Here is a 27,753-nt window from a genome sequence, read left to right as displayed (position 1 = left end):
ATTTACATGGACTTGACTCATTTTTCTCAAATGAACAAAACAAAACTTGGGAATCCTTGCTGCCTTTATCTGAAGCTGTAAATGAAATGGATTTATTTTATATGTGCGCCTAGAAGGAAGAGTCTGTGAAAGAAGAACAAGTGTTTTAAAAATATAAAGCATCATTTTAAATTATGCATGCAGAGGCAGTGCAACAATGAGCTGGCGTGATGCAGTGATGTAACAAGGTCCTTGTTTGAAGTTGTTTTTTCTTCAGAACACATACTGCTCAGCTACTCAGCTACTATTGTGTATTTGAGAATATTTTAGCAAAAGTGTCGCTCAAAAAACATACGCTAAAACTTAAATCTATATTAGCGGATATTTACCATTATCAGCTACGGACATTAGACAACAAGAAATCTTATATTCAACCCTGAATTCTGCCTACTTTCTAGCATATCTGATGTATGCATACAAATTGATCCTATTTTAGCATTTTGAGGCAACTGAAAATAATGAAACCCCTGCAATTCAACTTCTTGTACACCAAGAGAGAAATCAACAACACTATGAAAAATGTTCCCTCTAAGCTGCACAACTGCGCAGATGCGCACTGCTAAGAAAACCTATCCACTGCAGTGAGTGCACTGCAAATGACTTAGATATATAACATTTTTTCTGTATCATTTTGCTGTGTAACTCTGTGAGTGACAGGTGTCCAGCCAATCATACGACCCGATGCAATTACGCTACGCAGCCAATCACGGCTTTGACAGAACTTGAGCATGTACTCTGTCCATGCACACTATGTATCAATAATAACAGTGTGAGTTAAGTGACGCTAATGCTAACATGCTAACCCCTTGTCACGGCGAAACGAGCGGGCGGTGAATGTGATACGTCCACTCAACAAACCAAAGTGAAAAAGAAATGCGGCTCTTATAAGTTGAAATGGCTGTCAGAGTATGTGCAAATAGAAGAACAAGCAGTGAAACTAGGTGAGATTATTTTCTTTTTCGAGTGAGAAAGGTCTGCTCTGCAAAACATGTAGCTAGCAGTAAGTAGTAAGTGAGTTTTATAATGGAAAAATGTGGACTAAATGGAAGCTAGGATCCCAGGTGTGACACTGGTGTGTGGCCACAGCGTGCACATCAAATGTTGCTCTCAGTGTGCTCAGGGAGATTGTCTGTATGCACAGACACATGAAAAATTAGAGGGAACATTGACTATGAACACGCTTCACACTAAGAAGCACAACTGGAAAATGAGATTCCTGCTGCTTCTCTGTTCCATGACAACCTCATCTGTTCACCACTGCATTAACTCCCCCCTTTCAGATGGTAATTTCATCGGCTTTGGGGGTGACTGATGGCGGGATACATCGACAGATATTTTTATCTTTTTATCTTTTTTTGTCAAGAAATTTTGCATCGACCCCCAACCAAACGACATTTGTTAAAGGGTTTCCAGAGGACCATGTGATAGAGTACTGTCTTTATGTGAAATGGTAGAGGCTCCAGAAAACAAAGGCTTAGCTAATGGATGGACACAGTGAACTAATATTATGCTATACCATGAATAGTCAAGGATTTTAACCTCAGCCTGAATGTTTTTTAGATCAATAAACATGCATTAATTGATCTATTTTATCAATTCAGAAGAAAAAATAAGCTCTGTTGGCATAATATTTAAAGATCCTCTCAGAAGACAACATGCACATAAACACTGACCTAAATATTAATATTAATGTTAATATTATCAGCAAGTAGCAAGATTAATAATGAAAGTAAATCACAAGGTGCTTTGTATCATGTATAACACACCCATACAATATATCCTGTAATTACCTGTAGAGGCATCTAAGTCACTGCCCAGGTCTTCCGTGGTACTTGCCAAAGGCGCCATGGGCTCCTCATCTCTGTCCTCGGCATCGGACTGAGTTGGCGTGTCTGGATCTTCACCATTTCCTCCACATGCAAGATCTGAATCTACATAAGGAGATGGGCCTTGTTATATTTGTGGATTATGTAGTGAATCATGTCAACTGCAACAAAGATGGAGTTGCAAGTCTCGAATCTCACACCTGTCTCCATGTCTCCAGGGCTCCTCCTGACCATGTCATCTCTTTTTTGGCGAGCAGCTGCCTTCTTCTCCACAGCTATATAAGACAAAAGAAAGAAAAGTGGTCAAACATGGACAGAGAAACACATGCAAACTCCTGGGTCTATCTATAAAATACAAGTTATTTCCAAAGCGCAAATGCAAAAAAAACATCTCTCAACACTGATGGAGGCCGGAAACCTATGGAACTATCTTAATTTCAACCCAAATACAATCACTTTCCTGAAAATCTCCTAAATTAAAGTGCGAGTGTCAGTTAATTTGCACAAACGGTAATTTGGATTTATATCAGACTGAGATGCTTTGACCGTTCCAGGGTAAGAATGTGCATGTATGCACATAACACTATGACACGTTACCATTTGTTCTATGTTTCCATCAAATATAGTATCGTAATTTCTATCGTTTAATGTATTCTTTTTTTCATGAATGTATATTCCTTCAAATGCACGTAAAAGTATGGAAACTATATCTTTGTGGGTTGCTGTTTCTGCAGGCAGTTCAACAAGAGTAAAAATACATAATTTAGTTTGGAGTTTTTTCAGATCTTTTTTCAAAGTGCAATGTAATATAAACATTTCTTTGCAATCTCTTACAAATTATCATAGCACATCATTTAATTTAAAATATCTTAGTAAATTCGATACAACTGTGGTTGTATAAACCATTTGCCTGTCGTTTTGCTGTCTTCAGTGAGGAAGAGAGGTGATGCCATTTTCTGTCATCAATTATTCACTGAATCTATTTTTATTCATTGTACTAACTCACTTTTACCTTTATATGACTATTTTTCCTTTCAGGATTATTAAAACGCAAATGAAAACTTTCAACAGGTAGATGGGAACCCATTACAGACTCACTTGCTGAGGGCTTCAGTTTCTCATTTTTCTTTTTTCTCCATTTCCAGGGCTTGAAGATACGTCCCAGGCTTGCCAGCTTGCTGTTGCGTCGGACGGGGGGCGTACGTACCCCTGAGACCAGGCAGCCTGAATGGAGGGCCCTTTGGTGATCCATCACATCTAGCAGATGGGGAAACGTATATGCTTAAAAGATAGCCGGGCAAACTCCTGAAAAACATCACCGCTCCAGCCTAACATGTAATGAAGTTTCTTAAAATTGCTTTTAACCATCTGCTGGATGTGGGTCACTGGCTTTAAATGTTGATTTCAGTATAATTTTAAAGCAATGGAGAGAATACAGAGAAAAGTATTGTTTCTATGTGACTCATATGGTTTCAGGGCAGCCAGACCTTCTTGGCCCCGAACACGCACACAATGGAGCACTTTAAAAGACATCTCAAGAGACACACAGCAGCTAAGTAAAATCAGTTTCAGCACAAAGGCATCTTATAAGGGTCAATGTTGAATGTCCCACCATAATTTTTTTCTCATTTCTCTAGTCAGCTCCATTCTAATCCTCAAATTTACTGCACAGTTTGCCATCACACCCCAGTGATTGAATCATGCAAATGTCTGATGCTGCAGTGGAATGAAAGAACAATGTCTTGTTTTATAACGCCCCACTGCATCTCTTTGTGCTCCTTGCTTCTTTTCATTGCCACTACAATCTCTGACAAATCACTTATTTCACCCAGCCAACAATCAAAACTCCAAGATTTACTCCTGTATAATTCATCGGTATACTGATTCCATGTTTTTTTTTCTATAGTTTGAGTGTGCAGGAAACCTAGAAACTGCAGATTGATTTGAATAGTACTCTTTTTTTTGTTTTTTTAATCTTTGCAAAAATGCAATTGTTATTTTAGGGCTCATGACTCAATACTGTGATTTTCATTTTGTAGATTTGTTATGCTGATTGTTGACACACATTTACAAAGATATGCAAGACAAAAAAATTGTGACAGTAGGTTGCCAAATGGTTGAAGGACTCAACAGTCATGAAGTACTCGGTTAACTATTTGATTACTTGACTAATCATGTACAGAAGCTGGACTTTTCTCTTCAAAAAAAGGTGGTTAGTTTGACGGCTGCTTCCAAAGCAGCATTAGACAGAAGATAAGTGATTATAAATGATGGACAGAAAACCAAACACAGTGACTGACTTCTCATGCTTTTCTGGAGTTACTAGGAGAGAGAGACAGGTTTCTTGGAGCGACGACAGAAATAGATCCTCCTACACAGTCTGGCTCCGACCACAAGCTTGACACCTCAGGGAGCCTACAGCTGAGCCGTGGGCTGATCGAGGACGCTTCCATTTGCTAAATCCACAACATCTGTTCATTTATCCCTTCAAACTACTTGCTTGTCCCCCATTAATTGACAAGAAGTGTAACAGATGCAGACCAGAATCTCAGCTATGCTATATAATGATATATTGTAGGTCCGATACCAACTTATTCTGATAGCTGTATTATGAATTCCGTTTGATTATCAAATTGGGAATCATTTCACTATCAAACAACAACAGACATCTCATTCTCTGGTATTTTTTTTACAGATGTGCCAATTGCCTTTAGCTGACAAAAATCTCACAAAAGTTAGTCAGAAATATCTAAAAAGACAGTGGAAACTAAGAGAACTCTAGAAATTGTCTGATCTTGCTCATACTAAATAATCAGTCATTTTCATGATTTATTGTTATTTTGCCAATCACTTATGGTCTTAAGTCAAATAAAATTAAATTTCACGATTATTAGCAATTATTAGTAATGTGCTAAGAAATCAGTTCATGAACTACAATCTACAAGAAAATACTTAAAAACGCAAAGTTTATTAAAGATCAGTTGGGGGAAAAAAACAAAAATATTTGAACAAAGGAGAAAAAAAACAGCAAAAAGCATCAGCAAAATATTGTCAAAAAAACTAGCAAGAAATCATGATACCATATTTTTTGCTCTGATCTGCAGCAGCATACACATGACCAGACATTAAAAATAAACAATAATGCAGGTTTCTGCAGCATTAAAGCTGAGCTTGGAGTAGCTTCTAAACTGATGGATTTCCATAAATTTAACAATGAAATTTTCTCAAGCACACATGAACTCTAGAAACCACTCTTGTCAGGTTCATCGCCCCAGAGCCTCCCCTGAAAACAGAAGGTCAATGGTCCGTTCTGATGGAGGATACAGCAGCATATTGGTACCCAGAGCTCATCCACCGCCTCCAGCCAGAAGCAGGTCAGTTGCCCAAGTAATGTCTGCCTGCATAGGATGCTGTGACGAATTCAGGTCAAGCGTGTAGTAGCTGTAGCATTGCATGCAGGGTCAAGCTGTCGTTGCTATGGTTACCATGCTGGATGCTGCAGAAGAGGCCCTCAGAGGCAGAGAATCACCATAGCATGAGGAATTGGGAGTTGCTGGGTGGAGGAGAAGGCTGTTGCCACACAGAAGGACCAGGAACTGCAGCCAATCATGTCACAGTGTGAGATGATGCATAATGTAAGTCTGGGAGCCACTGTATTTTTAATTTGCAAGTTAACTTGAAATATTTATTTGCGCTTGTAGATGTATGAGCAACCCACTTTCAACCTCCACCGATGAAATAAACGAGAAGTTTACAGTGAATATACACACCAATACTACAATTGAGCTGAATGCGCCTACTTAAACAAAAAAATCCTTCAAAATAAAAATTTGAAAAAGTAAAAAGCCACATCTCAGAGACACCTTAACCAAAAACACTAATATTCCCAGGTCTGCAGGGATCGTTTGATATCAAAGGTGGAAAGCGCACCACGCAGCGCCATATCGTCACAAAACCCAAGGCGCTTCCGTTACAACGCAATAAAACTGGTGAAAACGTGAATGTTGATGAATGAATCCGTGAGAGGGATGAGCAAAATCTCAGTTTCACTTACATATCATAAGAGAACCGGCTGCTCCTTCGGCACTCTGCGTTCACATCATATGTCCCGACAGACTGTTGTTTTCGCAGATGTGACGGATTAAAATAAGCATACCCGCGGATTCATGGGATCGCTTGGAATTCTACGTTTGGAAAACTAGAACCCTAAAAAATGTTTTGCATTTAGGGGAGGGAAAATAGGAAAGGGAGAAAGAAAAAAAGAAAAAAAAAGCCGGATGCGGTCGGTCTGCCTACAGCGATGACATCTGCAGTTCGCCGACTTTGCTGATGTGCCATGTGGACCCCGCCTCTCCGGGAGGAGGAGGGCGACGAAACTGGCACGCACACGCGTACCCGAGCACACACACACACACGCACACACACACACACACACATATACAACAGACAGACACTGGCAGTGTGTGGCCCAGTGTGGATTATGAGCTCATCTGGTACGCTTCAGTGCGTGTATGTGATGGAGCGCGTGGTCTTACCCTGGTGTGTGTGTGTGTGTTAGTGGGTTCAATTGGCTGTGACGTCACATATAGTGTGTTTCCTCTTTATGACAGCAAAGCTTCCCTTTAATGGGGGCGGGGAGCTGCTCAGCTTGACATTCTGCTTGTGACTTCTCATCAGTGGGAAACGGCTTCATGCACTCCAAGTATCACTACTGTAAATCACTTAAACATGAAATACACAAAAAGTTACTTCTGTTAAATACATACATTTTTCCCTTATCCTGTAATGTTTGAACTGCAATACAGCCCATAGGTGGAAAAAAGAACCAGAAGATAAGAAATAGGAAACAAGAAGCTCTGATTGGAGAAACTCATATGAAATGATAATATTTTTTGTTCAATTGTTTTTTTGGAATAGTTTTGCTTCCCTATAAACATGCCAATTTTAGTACCCTTTTCTGCCTGTCTTTGGTGTGAAAAATACCTATTATACTTTGGTTTCTTTTGTGTGCATTTGCATTTTCCCCTTCAAGGAATCCCTCAAGTAACTTCTTCTTCTCCTTTCGGTTTTTCCCTTCAGGGGTCGCCACGGCGAATCAACCCTCTCTATCTAACCCTATTTTCTGCATCCTCCTCACTCACACACTCAACTACCGTCATATCCTGTCTCGCTACGTCCATAAATCTTCTCTTTGGTCTTCCTCTAGACCTTCTGCCTGGCAGCTCCAATTTCAAGTCTCCTAATCTACTTTCCTTCCAGATGATACACCAAGTACTCTCCTACCTGTCTCCTGATAAAATTAGCTGTAGTTGTCAAATCATCTGGAAGCTCTCCCTGACCACCCAGAGCATACAACACTCCTCCCTTTTCAGCTCTGCTCTCTGTTCTCTGTCCTTTTGAGCTTCCTTGTCACCAGTCATCCTACAAAACGACATCCTATGCTGTCTGGCTCCACTCTCACCTGCAACTACTTTGCAGTCACTGATCTCTTTCAGGTTACCTTGTCTATACAAGATGCAGTCTACCTTTGTGCTCCAACCTTTGCTCTTGTAATTTACCCTATGTTCCTGTCTTTTCTGGGAAAAAAAATCACTACAGCCATTTCCATCCCTTTTGCAAAGTCTACCACTATCTGTCCCTCTGCATTCCTATCCTCTGTACCAAATCTTCCCATCACTTCTTCATCCCGTCAATTGCCTGGACCAACATGCCCATTGAAGTCTGCACCAATTACTGCTTTCTCATCTCTGGGGATATTCTGCATCACTTCATCTAGCTCATTCCAGAACTTCTCTTTCTCCTAACATCCCACCTGCGGGGCATAGCCACTAACAACATTGAGCATCACACCTTTAGTTGCCAGTTTCAGACTCATAAGTCTATCTGACACTTTTCACCTCCAGAACATTCCTAACAACTCCTCCTTCAAGATAACTCCTACTCGATTTTTCTTCCTGTCAGTACCATGATAGTACAACTTAAAGCCTGCTGCTAAGCTTCTAGCCTTACTACCTTTCCACCTGGTCTCCTGGATACACAATATATCCATCTTCTTTCTCTGCATCATGTCGACCAACTCTTTACCTTTTCCTGTCATAGTCCCGATATTCAAAGTCCCCATTCTCAGTCCCAGACTCTTGCCTTTTCTCTTCTCTCTCTGCTTCCAAACACGCCTTCCTCCTCTCCCTCTTTGACCTACAGTAGCCCAGTTTCCATCGGTACCCTGTAGGTCATCGGTACCAATGGCGGTCGTAGTTAACCCGGGCCTCGAGATTATTAGGTTTGATTCGCATGTTTGGTTTTAGCAGAGTTTTACGCCAGATGCCCTTTCTGACACAACCCTCTGCATTTATCCGGGCTTGGGACCGGCCCAGGGAGACACTGTACTGTGCCCCCCCAAGGCTGGCTCAGGGAGACACCGGCCCGTGCTGCCCTGAGGCTGTGTTGAATCCCTCAAGTGACCGATTTCTTAATTTACTGTTTACACATGCATTTCTGCTCTCTTCATTATATGATGCAAATTGTCAATAATGTGCATGGTAACTGAAATAGGTAAAAGAAGTGGTTTTACAGATTTCCTTACCCCAAAAAACACAAAGGCAATGGTAGCTTTATAGGCATTTTGAGAATAGAAATTTGACAAAAGCAGGCAGGGGTGCACAGCTGAGTAATCTTATATTGGAAGCAGAAAAGTACCATCAAAGTCATTACTACAGTTAATATAAACAGACAAAACATAAGAAGTGATACTGGCAGTGATACTCTGAGTGAAATTCAAATATGTGGTACTACTCTTTCTCTTTTGCCACTGACTTTGGCTAAATAATGCGTTTCAGTGTGTTATTCATCGGGATTGAATGGGCTTTGCAGAAAGGTATGAGAGTTCTCAGTTTCCTGATTCACCCTATTCCAGGTAATGGTCACCTTATCAAGCACTATCTCTTAATTGAGTGATGTGTTTCCATTTAAGCTTAGTAGCTGATCACTTAGCGACCAGTTGAGGGTGAGCCCTGTCTTTTGCCAAATAATAGTTGGGATAGGCTCCTGGCCCCTGTGAATCTGTGTCCAGGATAAGTGGTATAAATAATGAGCAAATGAATGAATGAATGGTAACTAAATTTCTGAGCCAAAACCATAATGAAACTGTGAAAAGACAGTGAAGTACACGCATGTTGACATAAGACCTATGTTCACATAGCAGCTGTGTTTTTAGATAAATTACTGTGAACTGTAGACAGATGCAAGTTTAATCCATAAAGCCACACCATTGTTTAATAGTTTACACAAAATAATGTCATGTCTGCTAACTGAAGCACAGAAAATGCTACAATTGGTAAAAGAAGAAATACACAGATTCCTTTGCATCGGGAATAACTCTTCCAGTTTTATTTAAATTCTTAGATTGCTGTTTCTTAATCCCCAAAAACCTAATGCTTTTTTTATCTCCCTGCATTCACTCCAAATTCTCAGGAGACCAATGATCAATTATTCAGACAATTGACTTGGTATGTAAACAAAGTCTTTGGGGTCGCACATCGATTTTCTAGAGGGGCACTCAGATATTATTAACAGCAGGAAACATCTTTGGAGATGATAAAAGTGTGTGGCTGGATTTGTCTTCTGGGACGCACAAGCTGTAAGCTAACAATATAAACAAAGCTTTCCGCTCCCCAGGCAACACAAGTCTCATTCAATATTTATGAGACTTCATTTCATGTGGTCAAGGACCTGAGAGAGGCAAAAGGTTGAGCTCAAAAATTGTGATTAGTTCATTAAAAAAGACACATAACTTGGAGCATGAATAAAAGCTGACCATTCTCATAAAGTAAAATGAGCAGATGGAAATGTTGCAGGGGCTTTAATAGTCGAGACTTAATAATTAAATATCTAAATTACGGTATATGTACTGCATTTATATTGTACTGTTATCAAAACCATACCCCAGCATTGTCTCAAATTATCCAGCCTATTTTTGTGGGCATTGACCAACCAGTCACTTTATTCTGGAAGTGAAAGAGACGTAAATGGCAACTACCACAAACCAGCTGCAAGAGGAGCTGTTTTAGTTCTAAATGCTTCCTGCAGTAGAGTCAAACCAAGGTCACAAACAAGTTCATACCACAAACAAACTGTACAAGCATTTAATTGCATTTTGGCTGTTCAATAATGTGTCAGTCCCCTTGGGAATCTGCACAAATGATACAACCAAGAAGATGGATTCAATTGGATTGAACGTGGTGGTGAACGAATCACTATAAACTGGGCAAAATGTTGATGAACAAATAGGGACTCAGATCTCTTTGTATGCATTTTTGTGAGTGCGTACATTTAGAAAGGTCTGCTCGGTTGGGGCTGCAGGCCTCTCTATTTGTGAAAGGAAACGTAAGCCTGGAGCACATTGTAATCATAGGGGGCAGGTTAAGTGAACTACAACACAGTTGTGGTTGATGCAGTGGCTCTGAGTTTGCGTGGAGTGTTTATTTATGTGAAAAAACCATGACTGATGACTCCCAAGTTGGCTTCCAAGTACTAAAAGAGACCAATAAAGAACACACACTTAGCTGTAATGCTACTGTATAATTGTAAAATTGCCAAGTTTACAAACAAAAGCAAGCTTTAAATACTTGAATACAATTGGATTCTCACCCGCAGCTTATGTTTACATTTGAATAAAATGTTCTCAAATGAAATAACCTCAACTAATGTGATTTTTCATCAACTTGAATAATGAACCCCAACAAACAAGAATTTTAGAAATGTCCAGTTATTTCAAAATTAAACTGTATAAACTGGAAAGTCAGTGTATGTGTGTTGGGGTTGTGTTGGTGTAGTCACAAGGGAAATCAAGGGAAATGGAGAAACTTAGTCTACATCAGCAATATACGGAGTGTCCATTTGCAGGAGAGAATTGCAGAAATTTGCTTTTCAATTAATTGCAAACCTCATGTATAAAGCGATCATAATCTTCACAGAGTGGTGGGGGGGGTCTGTATTCAGGGCCAATTTCTGAAAGCCTTTAATAATGTTTTGACTATGCTCTTAAAACATGCAATGCATGTTAAATTGGTACTTTTTAATTTTTGCCTTACGTCAAGTCTTGCTTTACATCAATGTGGTTTGATGTTAAAATCAAAACAGATGATGTGTCAACACAGCTGATGTCGTGAGCTATCAAGAACGAAGAAACATTTTGAACAACAACATGTTGAATTATGTGCTGGTAATTAAATTTTAGAAATACTACATCAGATCCGCTGGCATAATACAATTGGTTTGATCTTGAGCAAGGCCGAGGAAATAAGAAAAAATAAATATTGTAACATTCAAAATCCTCTTTTTCTGACTAATTTAATAGTGTAATATCTGCAGAGGAATAGATGAAACCATACGAGAGCAATAACGTAAATAAACTTGAGTTTGTGCCTAGAGAAATCTGAAGTACTTTAATATTTTATTCAAATCCATTTTAAGCTGCCGAGTTGACACCCAGACATGACGTGAAAACACTGCCTAGATCTGACTGGTCCTAAAATAATCTCCCTCAAATCATCAATACAAGTATTTGAATTTGTGAGGCCAGCAGCAAGATGTCACCTGGTTATAATGAAATGTGCATTAACTCAATCCATAATAATCCAGAATGTCATTTACAGTTTGAGGCAGAGGCAGCTAGAATGACACCAGCTTTGGTATAACATTGTGTCAGTGTGACATTTAGCAATCCAACAAGCTATGCTTTGTGGGAACCTATAAGACAATGTTGTGTTCATAAACGCTGCTGCTGCTGCTGCTGCTGCTGCTTCAACTGCAGCTTCACCAATACCGTAACTGTACTTAACCATTCATCAGGTGCTGCCAACAAACTAATGCACTGTCTCACTGACAAATAGGAAAACACTGATGAGCGTGAGCTGCAAGCAGAATAGTCTCTGGAATTCCACAGAAGAGAGGTTCAAGGTTACAAGGAGGCCAAGGTTGTCGTATTAGCGCTGGTGCTGCTCAAACTAAAGCTCAAATGTTTTTCCTTCGGACCAATTGATCCATTATCAGAACTGTAAATAAATAAATTAATACATAAAAATTGTATATATACAGTAGATACATAATCCAAGAAACCATGACATCAAAAGGTATCGAAATAATACCAATAAAAAGTCATCAAATACCCAAGCAGCCAAAAGCAATAACATCAAATAAGATAACATCAAATAAAGTTGAATAATGCAGTTGCAGTGTTCATATTAATTACTTGGTTCAGAACAGCTGCCTGTTACCTCTCAGCCACATCTAAGGTGATTGTCATATGTTGCCCACAATACTGATGATGCTCATTATTTCCTGTCACAAGCTGGAGGCACATTAGGAAAGCAGTTTAGTAATGAGTGGTTTTCATTATGCCTCACAGAGTCTTCATCCTAAAGTAACATTTCAAGTTAGCAGACAGATTGTTAGCGCTGCAGATCCCGCCTCTCCCATCTACACTGCTGAGAGTTTCACATCTGTTGGTGATATCAGGCTCTCCTCTTTCCAGACAGCAAACATTTTTGTGACAGAATATATCTCTTTATGAGGTGAAAAAGCATATTTCATGCAATATGCATTAGTGCAATTGCCACTTGTTTGCCGCTGCATATGAGTCCTGAGTTGTGTTGTTGTTATTGAGTTTTTATTAAGTTACATTTATTTTTTGTTTTGTTTTTGATAGGCAGCACAGTTCAGAGTGGTTTGTGCTTAACGTTGCAGCAAGAGGTTCCTGATTTGATCCCGACAATTGTTTGACATTTGTATATTCTCCCCGTGTCTTCGCAGATTTCCTCCAGATTCTAAGGTTTCCTTCTGCAGTCCAAAAAAATGCAGTATGTTAATAATTGGAAGCCTCTAACCCCCTTACATCCCACATTACAGGATAGGTAGAATGAATGTGTACTTTTAATATCATTTGTGTCCTACTCTTATCTCTTCTCATTTGTACTGCTCTTTGATGAAAAGTGCTCTATAAATATTCATTCATCCATTCATTATCTATGCAGCTTCTGCTGAACTGAGGGTTGCAGGGATGCTGGACCCTACCTCGGCTGTCATTGGGCGAAATGCGGGGTTCACCCTTGATCGATTGCTAGTCAAATGCAGGGCTACTTACAGAGACAAAAAAAAAACATTCACTCGCTCATTCACATGTCTGAGCAATTTAAATTCTCCAATAAATCTACTGCATGTTGGAGGACAGCGGGAAGAAACCTGAGAAAGCTAAAGGGACATGTCATCTCCACACAGACAAGACCAAATCGGGTCCTTCTTGCCGTGAGGTTGAAGTGCCACTATGCTACCCATTATTTGATTTGTAATTGGAAAAAGATATGTATGAACTGGTTCTGTAATGTCATCTATCAGCCATCAGCTTCTGTCACCCATGGTGCAGTAGTGAATAAAATGTCTGCAAAATACAACACCTCAAATACAACCCAGAAACTACAGAGCCTTGGAGCTCCTTAATGTTGCAGTCAGATTTCACTTTTTTTAAATCAACTTTGGACATTTGGACATTTTAGAGGAGATTTTTTTTTTACGACTTTCAATAGTAAAGCATAAGTCTTTATTTTAGATTATACACCAATTATGTAATACAGTATCTCATAATTTATGTTGTGATTATGAGATGTAACTCATCCTGTATCATGAATTTATTTAAAAACAAATGTGCTCAACAAACTGCACCAAACAGGTTGTTTCAAAAGCTGTCAATTCCAAATTTCAATTGAATGCTATGTGGATTTTATGGTCGAGCAGAGGTGAGCTCCTGCCTCTGTTTTTGATCTGTCTCCATTTGTCCAGCCCATCCCAAACCCTTTTTGTGACACAGGGATGTGAAAAGGATCAGCTGGATTCTCTGCTGTGTTCTCATGTGCAACATATTGCTTTTACTAGGTGCTGAAAGGAATTAGGTCAGCACATGAAACATTCATAAAAGATACATTATGTGTAAATGGCTGACAGTTTAAGTCAACTAGCTTCCTCCAGCTTGCCTGAATCTGTCTACCCTCTGATTCTATCCTGCCTAAAATAAAGCTTATTAGGGCAGACAAATTGAACATAACACATCCAGAACAAGTATTTTTAAAAGGGTATTACTCTTAATACTAACTACAGGCATTGGAAGGATATTAGAAGGAAATTTATAAAAGATAAACTAATTTTTTATTACATAGTATCACAAACACTACGATTTTGAACACACCAGTGAAACCATTTTTAAGCCTTATCTGTATGTGTGGCATTCTTGTTGTTTACAGACCCCAGACTGTGTAGTTGTTGGGGGAAGGGGAGATTGTGTTCGTCTGTGTTAGCGGTGGGGGAAGGGGATAATAGTATAACTGTATTTTTTGTGCTGCCTTTGCTGTAAGTGGAGACCAAGACCATTCATTTACATGTGTACTCTTTTCAATGAATAGAAAACCAACAAACAGTTTTGTAATGGTCAGTCTTGTTGCTTAACACAAATGTATTCTTGTTTATTAATGCAGATGACTAAAACAAAAAAGCTTTAAGGGTGTGATTGCAACTTGTCTTGGTCTGATTTGGCAGCCAACACAGGTGTCCAGTGATATCAGTTGTATTTCCAAAATATTGTTTTATTTCTTAAAGGGTCCTTAAATTTAAAAAGTGGAACCTACTTTGTTCTCTTGCTGCAATAATCATTACCAATGGGATCATATTTGAATTGAGTAGCAACCAAGGATGGTCAATTATTTACCCTGTTATTCATTATGAAGCATGTAAGCATTTTTCAACTTGCTGTTTTGTTGTCAGATCATGCTAACTGGACTGAGCTCTTCAGTTCAAGAAGCCTGTCAGATGAGAGGTTAAACCTTTAAGTCAACTTATCATGATACAATTCGACAATCACCAGGATGACTGAGGACCTTCACAGGCAGTTGATTTTTATTTTTACATAATTATCTTTGTGCTTCAGCTTGCCTGTTACCCAAGTTCTGCAGTGCTTTTCTATGTGAACCCCCCTAAAACGCAATATACGTGAGAAATAAGACAACATACTACAACGACAACAGCTACAATTTGTCACTGGACTATTTTCCAAAAACAAATCACAATATAGATAGAGATAGAGATAGAGATAGAGATAAATTTCGTGTCCTCTCATCATGGTGGCCTACTTTAATAGCATATATGTACACGTTCATATTTAGAATTAAAAACATGATTAAAACTCAGGTGCACAAAAAGCAATGTGTTTTTCACCTCTGAATGTTTGCAAGTCAGTGCATATTGAATGCACTCAAGAAATCCTGGATTAGATATTTGCCAGTCTTTGTTTGATACTTGCACTCAGGGCTGCCTACATGTGTATACCAGGTATGAAAAAGGCCAGCAACACATTGGTTGATTTCCATTTCTGTAGTAATTCGGTTGTGATGAGAGAAAAACAATTAGAGTTTACTGTTCAGAGATTTACTAAGTACATTTAAACTGTTCAAGTAAGTATTCAGAAATGTAACGTCTAGTGATTTTAGACTGACATCAGCATCTTCCTTTGCTTATCTACATTGTGATTCTCCGACACAGAGCTGTTTGTGTGTGTCCTTTCATTAAATGGGTGGAGAATGATGTCATGTTTTGTCCTGTTTGCCGCAGCTCTCCAGGGGCCTTAAAGCCTGTGGGACCCAGGGACATCTCTGCATAAAGCTATGAGTTGGCACAAAAATGAGGCGCCTTTGAATTAGCCCCTGTACAGCTCAGTCTTGGCCAGCAAATAAAAAAAGAATCAATGCTGCACCAAAGACTGAAGGGCAAAACTGAGCAATAGGAACAACCTATTACTGTCCAAGCAAAGTTATACTTTCATTTATAGTCCAATTAGAATCACTTCACTTTTGCAAAGCTCAACATTAATCATCACCAGACAGTCCATGTTCAATTCTTCATAACTGCTACTTTTGCAATAGAAATCCCACCCCTAAAGAACAGAAACAAATTTTAAAAGATGGCATCTAATCTCTATAAGATACCCAGAGAGGGATATGGAGATAAGTAAAATTAAGTAATGTGGAATTCATCATGTCTTCCTGGTTTGGAAATCATCTGCCTCATCTGTCAAGGGCAGACTATGTTGGCTAAAAGGCACAGCATCATGACTTCCTTTGGACCTCAGTCTTGGGTAAACCATAAAAACCAGGTCCATTGACGTGGTGATCACTCTTTGATAGTGCGATTTAGTGTCTCAGTTAACATATACTAACCCATCACAGAGCAATGTTTGAGTGCTGCTTCAGTGTCAGTGGTGCAAATCAATTAATGCATGAAGACTAAAGAAACCTGTGCAAATGCAGATGAAAAAAAACGACCTGTTTGTCTGGGCAATTAAATGAAATATGTATGCTGTTACTGAAATCATCTTGCTATAAGAGCAGCAGGAGCTGAAATCAGCAATGATTTCAGCAGGAGCGAGAACTCTGATGGATTTGGGGGGTGGGGGGGTTCCCTGACCAGCGTAAAAAACAAGCATTTTGAGTTCTGTATTGACAGATAAGGTTGGACATTCATCTGGATGAGTCAGGGATTTTTGAGTGTCAGACTTTACATACCGCTGTTCTTTTCTAACTGCAATCAACAATATAGATTCAGTCTGACTGTCTTCATGACTGCTGCCTCTTCCTCTGTGCCGCTATGCCATATCCCATCAAGTTGCCATTTGCTCGAATGTACTGAGTTTGGCAAGCAAATCAAGGGTTAAAGTCAAGACATCAAGTGCAAATACAAGATTTTAGCGATAAATGATCAGTCAAAGTCAATCTCTGTCCTTTATTGATAAAATCTAATGTCTTGAGACACAAATTCTTGACAGTATAGAATAACTCAGGCTATCTTTTACAGTCTTATCCCCATATCCTGAATGACTTTGGCTCTATTCTAGGTGACTGCTGCACTGGACTCAGTGAAACCGACTGCCCATCTGACTCTGCAACAATTTTGGCATGTACCATGTAGAGCCCTCTTGTGGCAGTTTAACCCACTGTTCCACCTTTACCTGCATTTGATGGCCCTGGCAGCATCTCCCCAGCTGTATGCGTATGGTTTGCTTTGGTGAGTGTCCCTTGAATATGACTAAAAAGAGAGTCACAGAAAAAGAGAACTCACAGCTTTTATATTACATTAAATGTTTCCCCACCAAGAATTGCAGGCTAATGACACAATAACAAGAACATTATCACTCTATAAAACAAGCTCCCCAATACAGCATCAGCCTACTATTGTAAAATGATAACATGAGACTGGAGACTAAAAAAAGAGGTCTATTCTACTTTGGGAAACAACAGTTGGATAGATTGCTTGGACACTCATATATTATTCCCTGGAAATATCAGGATTATCCGATTAGCCAAACAATTTGTTCTAATGTGGATTCTGTGCTGACAAGTGAATAAAAGTACAATAAAAGGCTCAGCTTGGATGATATTATGAACATTTTAGCGATGTACATGTTGTCATAATGGGCAAGCAGCCTATGGCTTTTAGCAAAATTCTCTTGCATCTCTGCCAGTGGCACTGGCAGAGATGCAACGTTATAGACATCAATCTAGAGGTTAGGGGACAGTTACATTGTATTTCTGAGCAAACATTAACCAAGGTAAGATAAGCATTCCAGCAGCTTTGCAGTTGTGACAGAGAGGGAAGCTCTCCTCACTTCTCACAAATCAAGTGCTATATTTGGTTTCAAAGTCATCTTTCAAGTCCAGTTGTTCTCAAAAACAATGTCTCCACAGACCAATACACCTTGTACCACTTCATCCTAACCTTCTTCCACCTACAAATATCCTATATGTTAGAAGAATATACTCCATATTCTCCCTCCCTGCTGATTATTTGTTTTTCACTTTTTGCCCTTCTGCTTATTATAGCACATACTCTGGACCGAATGCAAATGTCTCCATTTCAATGCATGATCCTCTCGCTGCAGCCACTTTCTGTAATTTCTCCACACTATGCCACCCCCTCAAAGTTGGAGGTTCATATGCTGAATTTAACCGCTCCCGTTCTGATTTCCTCCTTAGACAATATTTCACAAAGCAGGTACTAATGTTGGATCTACCATCTCGATGCTTGTTAGTATAGAAACAGATTACTATGCTGACATTTCCTGTAATGCTGTACACTTGCTGTAAAGAAATTAAAATGGGAAAAAAAAAATCAACAACACAAACTCAGATAATCAGATACTCTGTTAAATTTACTATCAAGCTACAACCACAGCCAGTATGGCCTCTGATTGAGAATGCCTTTACTGATATTTTAAAAAAGATTGGATCTTGCAGTCAGATTATTGTGATTAACACTGGGTGTGTTCAGGTCTATAGGTGGAGTCCAAGCTATTCAGCAATTACACCAAACTCTTTCCATGCATGGATTTATTTTGTACTCTAACCGCCAAATGTAAAAAGTAATCTTTCAAGTCCATGTGCTCTGACAAAAGCATATTTAAAAAAATACAAACACCCCAACAAAGCCTCAGACTTGACATCAAAATAGTTAATGTCCGACATTGAGTTAGCCACTTTATGGATGGTGAAACTGACGCCCGTATCTGTCGATAGTCAGATAAGAAAATCTTTAGTGTCATATTATGTCAAACTACAAAGTTCTACACGGAGAGGAGATCTGAAGATGGATGAAGGAGTCCAGGTTCCAGCTTTACTATTCTTTCTGTTCTATCCAGTCACTCTTGTCATTAATAAAACATGAGAAACTGTGATTCAAGTAAAAGGAATCCTAATCTCCTCATCAGGCCCCGCCAACTCTGCTGATAGAACAGCAGGACTTTAAGTGAAAGGTGTGATAAGGCGGGGGGAGGAGCGGAAACCCTCTGATGTTAGAGCTGCTGCACGTCAGATCAGAACCAGCTCATAAATGAGGGCAGCAAGAACAGAGACTCGTGCAAGTTCGTCGTGAACCAGCTGAACTGAGGCCAGAATACTCCTCCATAGACAGCATCAGTCAGATTCACTACAATACTGTACACAACACAAGCAAAAGCCACTTGGTTGCAGCTGAAATGGTTCTCTTAAGCTCTAATTGAACCTCTTTGCATTTTAATACTTCATTATGTTTTTTGGATGAGATGTTTAATCTCACCCTCAGAGACTTGTCTTGGCCTGCTAAATGCTAAGTCAAAATATGATTCCACCATTGCAATAATTTTGCTTGTTTGCATGAGTCCAACTGACAACGAATATCAGTTGCCAACATCAAAATTATGGTTGGGTTTAGGAGTTCAAAAATATATTAACTTGGGTTACTGCCCAATATCTTTTTGTTTAAGTAAAAATATAGTAACAGTGGTAGTAAGTGTACTAAAAGTATAAACTACACAAGCACACATTTTATAAAATGGCCTTATCTGAGCTATAAATTACAGAAAGATGAGCTGGATTTAAAGTTCTTTGTATAAAGGTAATATCAGTTCTGTTGAACAATCTTGAACAAGATACATCAGATGTCAATGTGCTACCAAAAAGGCACTAGATTAATGACAGAGATATTCAAATTATAATTAGAAACTAAAGCTAAATTCATGATGCCTAACAGACTAACTACCTGCTACCTCCACTGCTGTTGAATGCTGGAATGCTCTGTAACTGCATCATATATCTGTGCAGTTTTATATCAGGCACCAACGCATCTTAGGACCAGAATTCTTTGATCGAAATTTGGTCGTCATGTTGTGTCGTCGGACTTGTTGCCGCATGTCCTGGACACTTGGGTGAATAGAGGGTCGGAGCTGTCAACTGACCACTACCTTGTGGTGAGCTGGCTCCGATGGTGGGGGAGGATGCTGATCAGATCTGGCAGAACCAAACATAACATGAGGGTCTGCTGGGAACGTCTGGCAGAGTCCCCTGTCAGAAGGAGTTTCGACTCGCAACTCCGGCAGAACTACAACCACGTCGTGAGGGCGGTGGGAGACATTGAATCAAAATGGGCCATGTTCTGTGCTTTCATTGCTGAGGCGGCAGACAGGAGCTGCAGCCGTAAGGCAGTCGGCACCTGTAGGAGCAGCAACCCTCAAACCTCCTGGTGGACTCCAGCGGTGAGGGATGCCATCAAACAGGAAGGAGTCCTATTGGGCCTTTCTGGCTATTTGGGATGCGGAGGTAGCAGACAGCTACTGGCAGGCCAAGTGGCATCCAGCTTCAGTGGCCGCTGAAGCAAAAGGCATGAGAAGAGTTTGCGGAGACCATGGAGATCAACTTCCAGACGGCTTCAAGGAGATACTGGTCCACCATTTGGAGGCCCTGGAGGGGGAAGCAGTGCCGCGTTAACACTGTTTGCAGTTGAAGCAGCGCGATGCTGACCTCAACTTGCTTCCAATGAGGAAGCGGAGCCTGGGGACCCTGGAGCGGACCCACCTATTTCTGGGGCTGAAGTTGCTGAAGCAGTCAAAAAGCTCTTCAGTAGTGGGGCCCCGGGTGTGGATGAGGTCTACCCTGGGTTCCTCAAGGCTCTGGACGTTGCAGGACTGTCCTGGCTGACATGGATAGTGCAGCTGGACTGGCAGACAGGGGTGGTGATCCCCCTCTTTAAAAAGGGGGCTCGATAGGTGTGCTCCAACTACAGGGGGATCGCACTCTTCAGCCTCCCTGTCAAGATCTATTCAGCAGTGCTGGAGAGGAGGGTCCGCCGGGTCGTTGAACCTCAGATCTAAGAGGAGCAGTGAAGTTTTCGTCCTGGTCGTGGAACAGTGGACCAGCTCTATACCCTTGGCAGGGTCCTCGAGAGGGCATGGGAGTTTGCCCAACCAGTCTACATGTACTGTGGATCTGGAAAAGGCATTTGACTGTGTCCTGCAGACAACCTTGTGGGTACCAAGCCCCATCATACGTGCTGTTCGGGTCTTGTATGACCTGGTCCGCATTGCCGGTTGCGAGACAGATTTGTTTCCGGGGAGAGTTAGACTCCGCTAGGCCTGCCCTTTGTCACAGATTCTGTTCAGAACTTTTATGGACAAAATTTCTAGACGCAGCCAGGGTGTTGAGGGGATCCAGTTGGATCAAGATCAAGTCTCTGTTTTTGTCAGATGAGGCAGTTCTCTTGGCTTCATTGGATCATGATCTCCTGCTCTCACTGGAGCGTTTCGCAGCTGAAGGTGAACCAATCTGAGATAATGGTGCTCAAATGGAAACAGATGGGGTGCTGACTCCGGGTCAGGGAAGAGGTCCTGCCCCAAGTGGAGGAGATCAAGTATCTCAGGGTCTTGGTCACGAAAGAGGGAAGGATGGAGTGGGTGATCAACAGGAGTATCAGTGCAGCACCTGCAGTGATGCGTCATGGTGAAGAGGAGGCTGAGCCAGAAGGCAACGCTCTTACTTTACCAGTCGATCTATGTTTCTACCCTCATCTATGGTCACAAGCTATGGGTTGTCACTGAAACAATGAGATAATGGATACAAGCATCTGAAATGAGTTTTCTCTGCAGAGTGGCCGGACTCTCCCTTAGAGTCAGAAGTTTGACCTTCCAGGAAGGGCTCAGAGCAAGTCAGACGAGGTGGCTTGGGCATCTGGTCAGGATGCCTCCAGGACGCCTCTGGGGGGAGGTATTCTTAGCATGTCCATCTGGGAGGAGGCCATTGAGAAGACCTAGGACACACTGGAGATGTTTTGTCTCTAGACTGGCCTGGGAACGCCTTGGGATCCCTCAGAAGATCTGGATCCTCAGATCCATGTGGCTGGAGAGAGCGAAGTCTGGGCCTCTCTGCCCCTGCTGCTTCCCTTGCGACTTCGGATAAGCAGCGGAAGATGGATGGATGGACTTATATTAAGATAGAAGCATAAATACATTTGCACCAAAAGCATAAGTAGCCAAAAAAAATTAGAATGTTAGCAGCCATTTAATTTCATGGAGCGCCAGTGATAAGGGGCATTCAGGTGCATAAGCAACAGTGAATGCACAATATCAGTCACCACAGCTGCTGTTCTGATGTAGAGTAGAATGTCTGTAACTTAAACGTTATCATGGTTTGAGATTTTAACCAATGATTAGGACTCTGCAGCCTCTACATAATTGTGAAAACTAAATATAAAAGCCACACAATGCAAACAAAAAAAGCTAACAATTTATCATCAGCATTGACAACCTCATGACAACCTGTCCGGTAGTGCTTCTAAAAACGTGATATTGAACATGCCAAAATTGGAAAGTATGCAGCACTGCTTGAATAACTGGACCCCCAGTTCGACACAACACCCACTCGTTATTTTAGTGTGAATGTTGTGATATTCACAGTATATTCAGCTGGTCAGAAGGGACATGCTCTTTGCTGTCGAGCACATCAAGAGACAAATCAGTCTCAAGTCAGTGACTAGATGACAATGTCCTGTTTGCAATTTTATTAGATTCAAGTACTCACTGAAAAACAAATATCAAACTAGAGCGTCCCAGCATCTTTGAAGGTGGTGGTATTCATTGAGATATTAATAGAAATGTTGTGGAGACACAGACATGCCGTTAAAGACGCCAAAGTTCATATCAAATATGGGTTGCAAAATTAGAATGATCAGATTTTTATTTTTGTTCAAATCTAACAATTTTTTTTCTAAAATAACTTTCATGAATATGCTTTGTTGAAAATCAGATCTAATATTTACTTCTCTTTCCCCTTTGAAATAATAGGCAGTCATACAATTTGCATACACAGACACAGATCCATTTTTCCTAAGCTTGCTTTTTTTGCCACAAAAAAAATTCTGCCAAGCCCACTCCGAAGTGCAATATTGCACTCACACCATCTTTTTTGGCAGAAAAAAAGTATAGTTTTTCTCTGTACACATAAATACACATCAAAAGATAAATATCTGTTTTAAAAATGCAGCTTGTTTTTTAATGTCCTTAACAATATACAGCGTATGTAACTCAATGAGCTGATCAGGGTGGAGTCAGTCAGCGCACCTAAAGTATGATGATGAATGTTTTCTCCGAAGCAAAAGAGTGAAATTGGAAATGTTGACTACAAGGCTGGTGAGAGAAGAGAAACGTGCGTTTGTGCCATCAGAGTTCTGTGTGCTTTAAATGGCATCATGAGCAGCATGAGAATCTGATTTGAAAGCATTAAATAAGTGCTCAGTCTCAGTTTGAATCTCAGCTGCCTTTTCTGTTATGGGTGTAAATGCACGCATGCCGAAGAAAATACACAGTAATTACTCACAAACCATGCAATAGGAAGCCATTTATATTAAATCCAGTCTATTTAACCAAGATGTTGCTTCTAACGGTTACGTTGAAAAAGTAACGACCATATTTAGTACTGTTGTTCACCTATAGCCTGAAATTCTACCATTTTAGTATCGGAGAAATCAATTTAAAATCAATATTAATGGCAGCAGTATACAAAATTGACAAACATATTCGTCATTTGTAATTTAAATACTGTTATATTTAACATAAAATATAAGGAAGTCTAAATAGGCTGTTTCAAAAATATCTAATAATAATCTGCCAGTGCAGTAAGCAGAATTAGATTAATTTGTACTAAAACCATTAGATTTTCGCACTTGAAACATACTAAATAATTCTGAAGCGGTTCATGATATTATAATTTTGAAATTTACAAAGTTGTACTTGAGGGTCATTGTTACTTTTGGGTACTGGAAAGTGTTAGGGCGGACTGGAGGGGATGTAAAGGATGGAAGGCTGGATGAGGACAGGTTGCCTGATGCTTCACAGGAAAAAAAATCTTGGGGTGAAGTTGCTGTAGCGTCTTTGAAACACGAGAGAATTTTAACTAGGTGTTTAAAATGACAGGTATATCACATGAAAAATCTCCAAGCTACAAACTCTGACTGGCCTGAGTGCACAAGTGCTGCTTCCGCAATCTCACTACCTCACCCATTCACATGTCGTGCCCTAATTCTGCTTCTTTCTTACCCTTGTTTGTCCCACCCCGCACAAATCCTACCGATTTTTGTTTACTTTTTTATTCATTGCTATTTACATTCAATTTATATTGTTGTTTAGTTCTGGTTATGTATTTTTCACCCTAACTGTATCCTTTATGTTCAATTATTATCCCTGATGTTGTTGCTGTTGTTGTTGCTGCTGTCTATTTATTTGTGGATGTCTTACTATCTTCTGTCTTCTGTCTCTATATTTATATTTTTTTTCATATTTATTTTACTTTTATTTTGACATTATAACTGTTACGCTGCTGTGACAAAGGAATTTCCCTTATGGGGATCAAAAACTTTCATCTTATCTTATCTTATCTTATCTTATCTTATCTTATCTTATCTTATCTTATATGAGCTGTATAACCACCACCACAACTTATCAACTGGATTCAGAGTAGGGGAAGGAAAAGGCTTGAGGTATATCTTGATAAATGTTTTATCATCATAGCAATGCAATATGCGAAAACTAAATATATTCATCTTATATCACTTTTGTAGAATTCAGGGTTGTGGTAGCAAATCTGTGCTGTCATTGTTCACATTCAGCAGTCAATCATATGGTCATATATAGATATAAAACCACTCATTCCTTCGTTCAAATGTATCAGTGTCTCAGAGTCTTGAATTACCCACTGCATGTTTTTGGACTGTGACACTCATTTTTATATGCTGACAACATCTGTTTGATAAAACAAAATTTTGAGTTGATATATTTTTGGACAAAAAAAAAATAAAAAATTAAACTCCTGCCAATATCAGGTACCTTCTGCCTTATTGAGCCTATTTCACATATTTCATTTTTTCTGAGTTTTTTTTCCTTTTTCAGGGTATTCTGGTCATTTCTTACGAGCTACTACTTAGTTTTGTGGTATGCATTCTTAGTCCCTATCAAGGATTGATTGGTGGATGTCTAGAGAATTCATGTCTAAGCAAAATGTGCTCGGAGTTAATCTATATGTTCAGATGTGCATCCTGTAACAAGAAAGTTATGATCTACTACAACCTGAAAGTCTGGAGCCTGCAAGCTCAACTGAAGGATTTATCATATTTTCATACAGTCCCACCGTTCAATGCAGCACATTAAATATCTCTGCTCGGTCGATGAGGAGCCGTGGCAAAGGCCTGCACTGTGAATCCAGGCCGTTTCAGTGGAATCCCATCTCACAATTCACAGTCTGAGTGGCATTTCACTTTGAAAGGCTTGCTGTTGTAAATCACACAGTGTATTCCAACCAAGTGCTGCACAAACACCATGTTGGTTCGCAGTTGGAGAGGTGAGTATTGCCTTCTGCCATTGGAATCACCATGGAAACAGCCAAATACACAACAAGCACTCACATCAGCCACCGCTCGACAGACAGTAGCGCAGGCCATGACTGATGGCAAGTTTTACACTTCTCATGCTGCGGACACTGGATTATATTGATGCATAGAAAGAATTCTGACTTAAAAGTGGGATTTTATTTGCTTGGGTGGCACCCTGTGTCATAAAACAACCATTCTAGGTGCAATCATTGACTGATGGGATGGGATGGGCAAGTGACATTTTGGCTGGCAACAGTGATGGTCCCAACCAGAATGACACGGAACAATGTGTGATGGCAACGAAAACTACAGATCAACGGGTGATTAAATGGGAGATCATGTAAAAGTAACCCCGGGAAGAGAAACGCTATTTCTCGACTGGATATTCTAGCGGACAACACCGACTCGTGAATCGTGATGTCATTGTGAAATGCATAATCCGTGTTAGGTACCCCATATTCGGCAGCGCAATCGTGCAAAATGACGCACATCCACGACGACCCGCATCGTTTACACCGATCCAGCGGAACCCGGGCGAACATCGTAATTCGTAATTACCATTCGTAATGCGTAATTCAAGCCACACTCGGTAGACGTACAACATGTGTGTGCGTGTATGTGTGTGTGTGTGTGGGTGTCCACTCCTCTTACCCGCTCTGTACGTTTCACCCAGGCGGACCTCGGTGATGCTGCTCGGGTCGCTCCGAGATCTTCCTCGCTGCAGCACGCAGTCATCGTCCAGCCCGTCCGAAGCTGCCATGGTGGAAAGAGAAGCTCGATGCGACGCTGAACAGAGCGATCTCCACCCGCCAAGGTCATCTGCATCAAGTGGCGGAGCTGAGTTAATGTGGCCGGAATGATGCTGCAGCAGCGCTCGGTCCCAGAGAAGGAGCGCCACTGAGGAAATTAATTCCGCGCGTAGCATCATGACGCCTTCAAGTGCTGCTCGTAAACCTCCTTAAAAGAATAACTAACGCCTAAATCATTTTTTGGAGCAGATTTAGGACTAAATCCAAAGCTAGTTTGGAATAGATACTTCGACATATCACGAAAAAATCGTGATGTGAAAAACATTTCTCAAGATATTTAGGAAGAGATGGTAAACCACCCTTTTGCTCAGGTTCTACTCTTCGAGGGATGTGTATTATTGTGTGCCTTGTTTTGCAGAACCTCATTGCAAATACTCAAAATTCTTCAAAAATATATATTTACATCAGTATCTCTTCATCATTTCTTTGAAGAAGGAGGTACAAAACAAAGATGAAAACAATCAATTGGTAAAACTATGTAATCTGTTTTCTAAAATCATATAATAAACAGATGGAAATTTGGGTAAATTGATTGAATGCATTTATTATCATTATTATTATTATCATTATTATTATTATTATTATTATTATTATTATTATTATTATTATTATTATTATTATTATTATTATTATTATTGTTGTTGTTGTAAGAAGTAGTAGTAGTAGTAGTATTGGTGGTGGCTTTGTAGTATTATTTGTATTATTGGTATAGATATACAAAGGCTGAAATCAATACATCTTATAGTCGAAATCTGAGCAAATGCACTTTGTTGGCTGAAAGACTGAAGAATGCATAATGTAAAGTTTTAATTTGTCCAAGAATTGGCACAGGCTTTTGATGATAAAAAAACAAAGAACATTAGGTTTTATGGTAAAAAAAAAAAGTAGAACAATATCACACATGCAAAATACAGTTAGGAAAACACCAACTGTACAGTTAGGAGTTTTCAAAAACAGTTCATAATCCTTCTATAAACTGATTTTAATTTGATTGGAAATTAAGTTAAATTTGTTTTTGAACTACATGCTGGAGATGTGATGCTTGGCAGCCAAGTATTTTGTTACAATTATGCAATGAAAAATTTCCCCAAGGATAAAAAATCAGACTCACTGTTGTTTTATCTTGTCTGAATTTATTGTGGATTCAAAACATTTCCCAAAGTGATGAAAAACTGAAAAGATTTACGCATAAATTATGTCGTCTTAAGCCATTAAAAAAAGGCATTGGCAGCTTCATACAACTGACTCTTCCCCTTTTAACATTGCACAGAGGAACTGAATATCCTCAAATGACTGTTAGTTCACTTTCATGTATTGAGATGAGATGAGAGATGAGATGAGAACAACTTTATTTATCCCGAAGGAAATTGTTGCCATTTTAATACAGTTTGTTCGAACTATAGCCAGCATATTCAGTTTGGCTGCATTGATATGGCTGGTATTGATGACGGAGGTATATCTTGGCAACTGTCACAGTACACGTCAAGATCACTAAATACGTTATGCAAACAGCTTTCATCCATTTCTGCAGTTTGAATCATCACAATGTTCGCTCATATATCTCGACACCATCTGTCCATGTGATCTTAACAACAAGATTTGCTCCCTTTTTGAAAGTTTCTTTAACTGTAGTGTGCAATTGAAAAAATTCATATGATTATACAATCACAGCTTGCATTGGCCGATAGTTATAATGGCTTTCATTTGTTCATTAAGGGAGCACTGAAGCTCAGGTGTCCCATATTCCAGGGCAGTCATCTTTGCTGTTCATCAAAGGTACAGCTCACGCCTCCGGGAACAAGCTGTTTTTAGGCATATGT

At 39.9% G+C, this 27,753-nt stretch overlaps 1 protein-coding gene and 1 long non-coding RNA gene across 5 annotated transcripts in view; one reads left to right on the top strand and one right to left on the bottom strand.

Annotated features, from left to right (window-relative positions):
- phactr3b (phosphatase and actin regulator 3b) overlaps positions 1-26,002 on the bottom strand; it is a 55,420-nt gene extending 29,418 nt beyond the window's left edge. Inside the window, exons 1-5 of one of the 3 annotated variants that reach the window (XM_086167966.1) lie at positions 25,776-25,816; positions 16,909-16,985; positions 2,964-3,122; positions 2,066-2,140; positions 1,830-1,970 (exon numbers count right to left, since the gene is read on the bottom strand). In XM_086167966.1, the coding sequence (XP_086024092.1) occupies positions 1,830-1,970; positions 2,066-2,140; positions 2,964-3,122; positions 16,909-16,933 (400 nt within the window). In that variant the 5' untranslated portion in view covers positions 16,934-16,985; positions 25,776-25,816. Of the gene's footprint in view, positions 1-1,829; positions 1,971-2,065; positions 2,141-2,963; positions 3,123-5,919; positions 6,267-16,908; positions 16,986-25,775 lie in introns of those variants that run through there. The other 2 variants (XM_086167964.1, XM_086167967.1) reach the window with 2 other exon arrangements.
- On the top strand, positions 794-26,504 carry LOC147222193 (uncharacterized). Of its 2 annotated transcripts, none has more exons than XR_015107746.1 (5): positions 794-980; positions 3,011-3,200; positions 3,342-5,239; positions 5,325-5,500; positions 25,798-26,504. It is a non-coding gene; the product is annotated as an uncharacterized LOC147222193 (long non-coding RNA). The 2 variants fall into 2 exon arrangements; XR_015107747.1 differs by lacking the exon at positions 25,798-26,504 and adding an exon at positions 12,675-12,770.
- The last annotated feature ends 1,249 nt before the right edge of the window (positions 26,505-27,753 follow it).

Source organism: Fistularia commersonii, chromosome 21, assembly GCF_037954325.1.
Source record: "Fistularia commersonii isolate RoL2024-O1a breed Wild chromosome 21, RoL_Fcom_v1.0, whole genome shotgun sequence".
Taxonomy (NCBI): Eukaryota; Metazoa; Chordata; class Actinopteri; order Syngnathiformes; family Fistulariidae; genus Fistularia; species Fistularia commersonii.
This window is presented reverse-complemented; position numbering and strand designations above follow the sequence as displayed.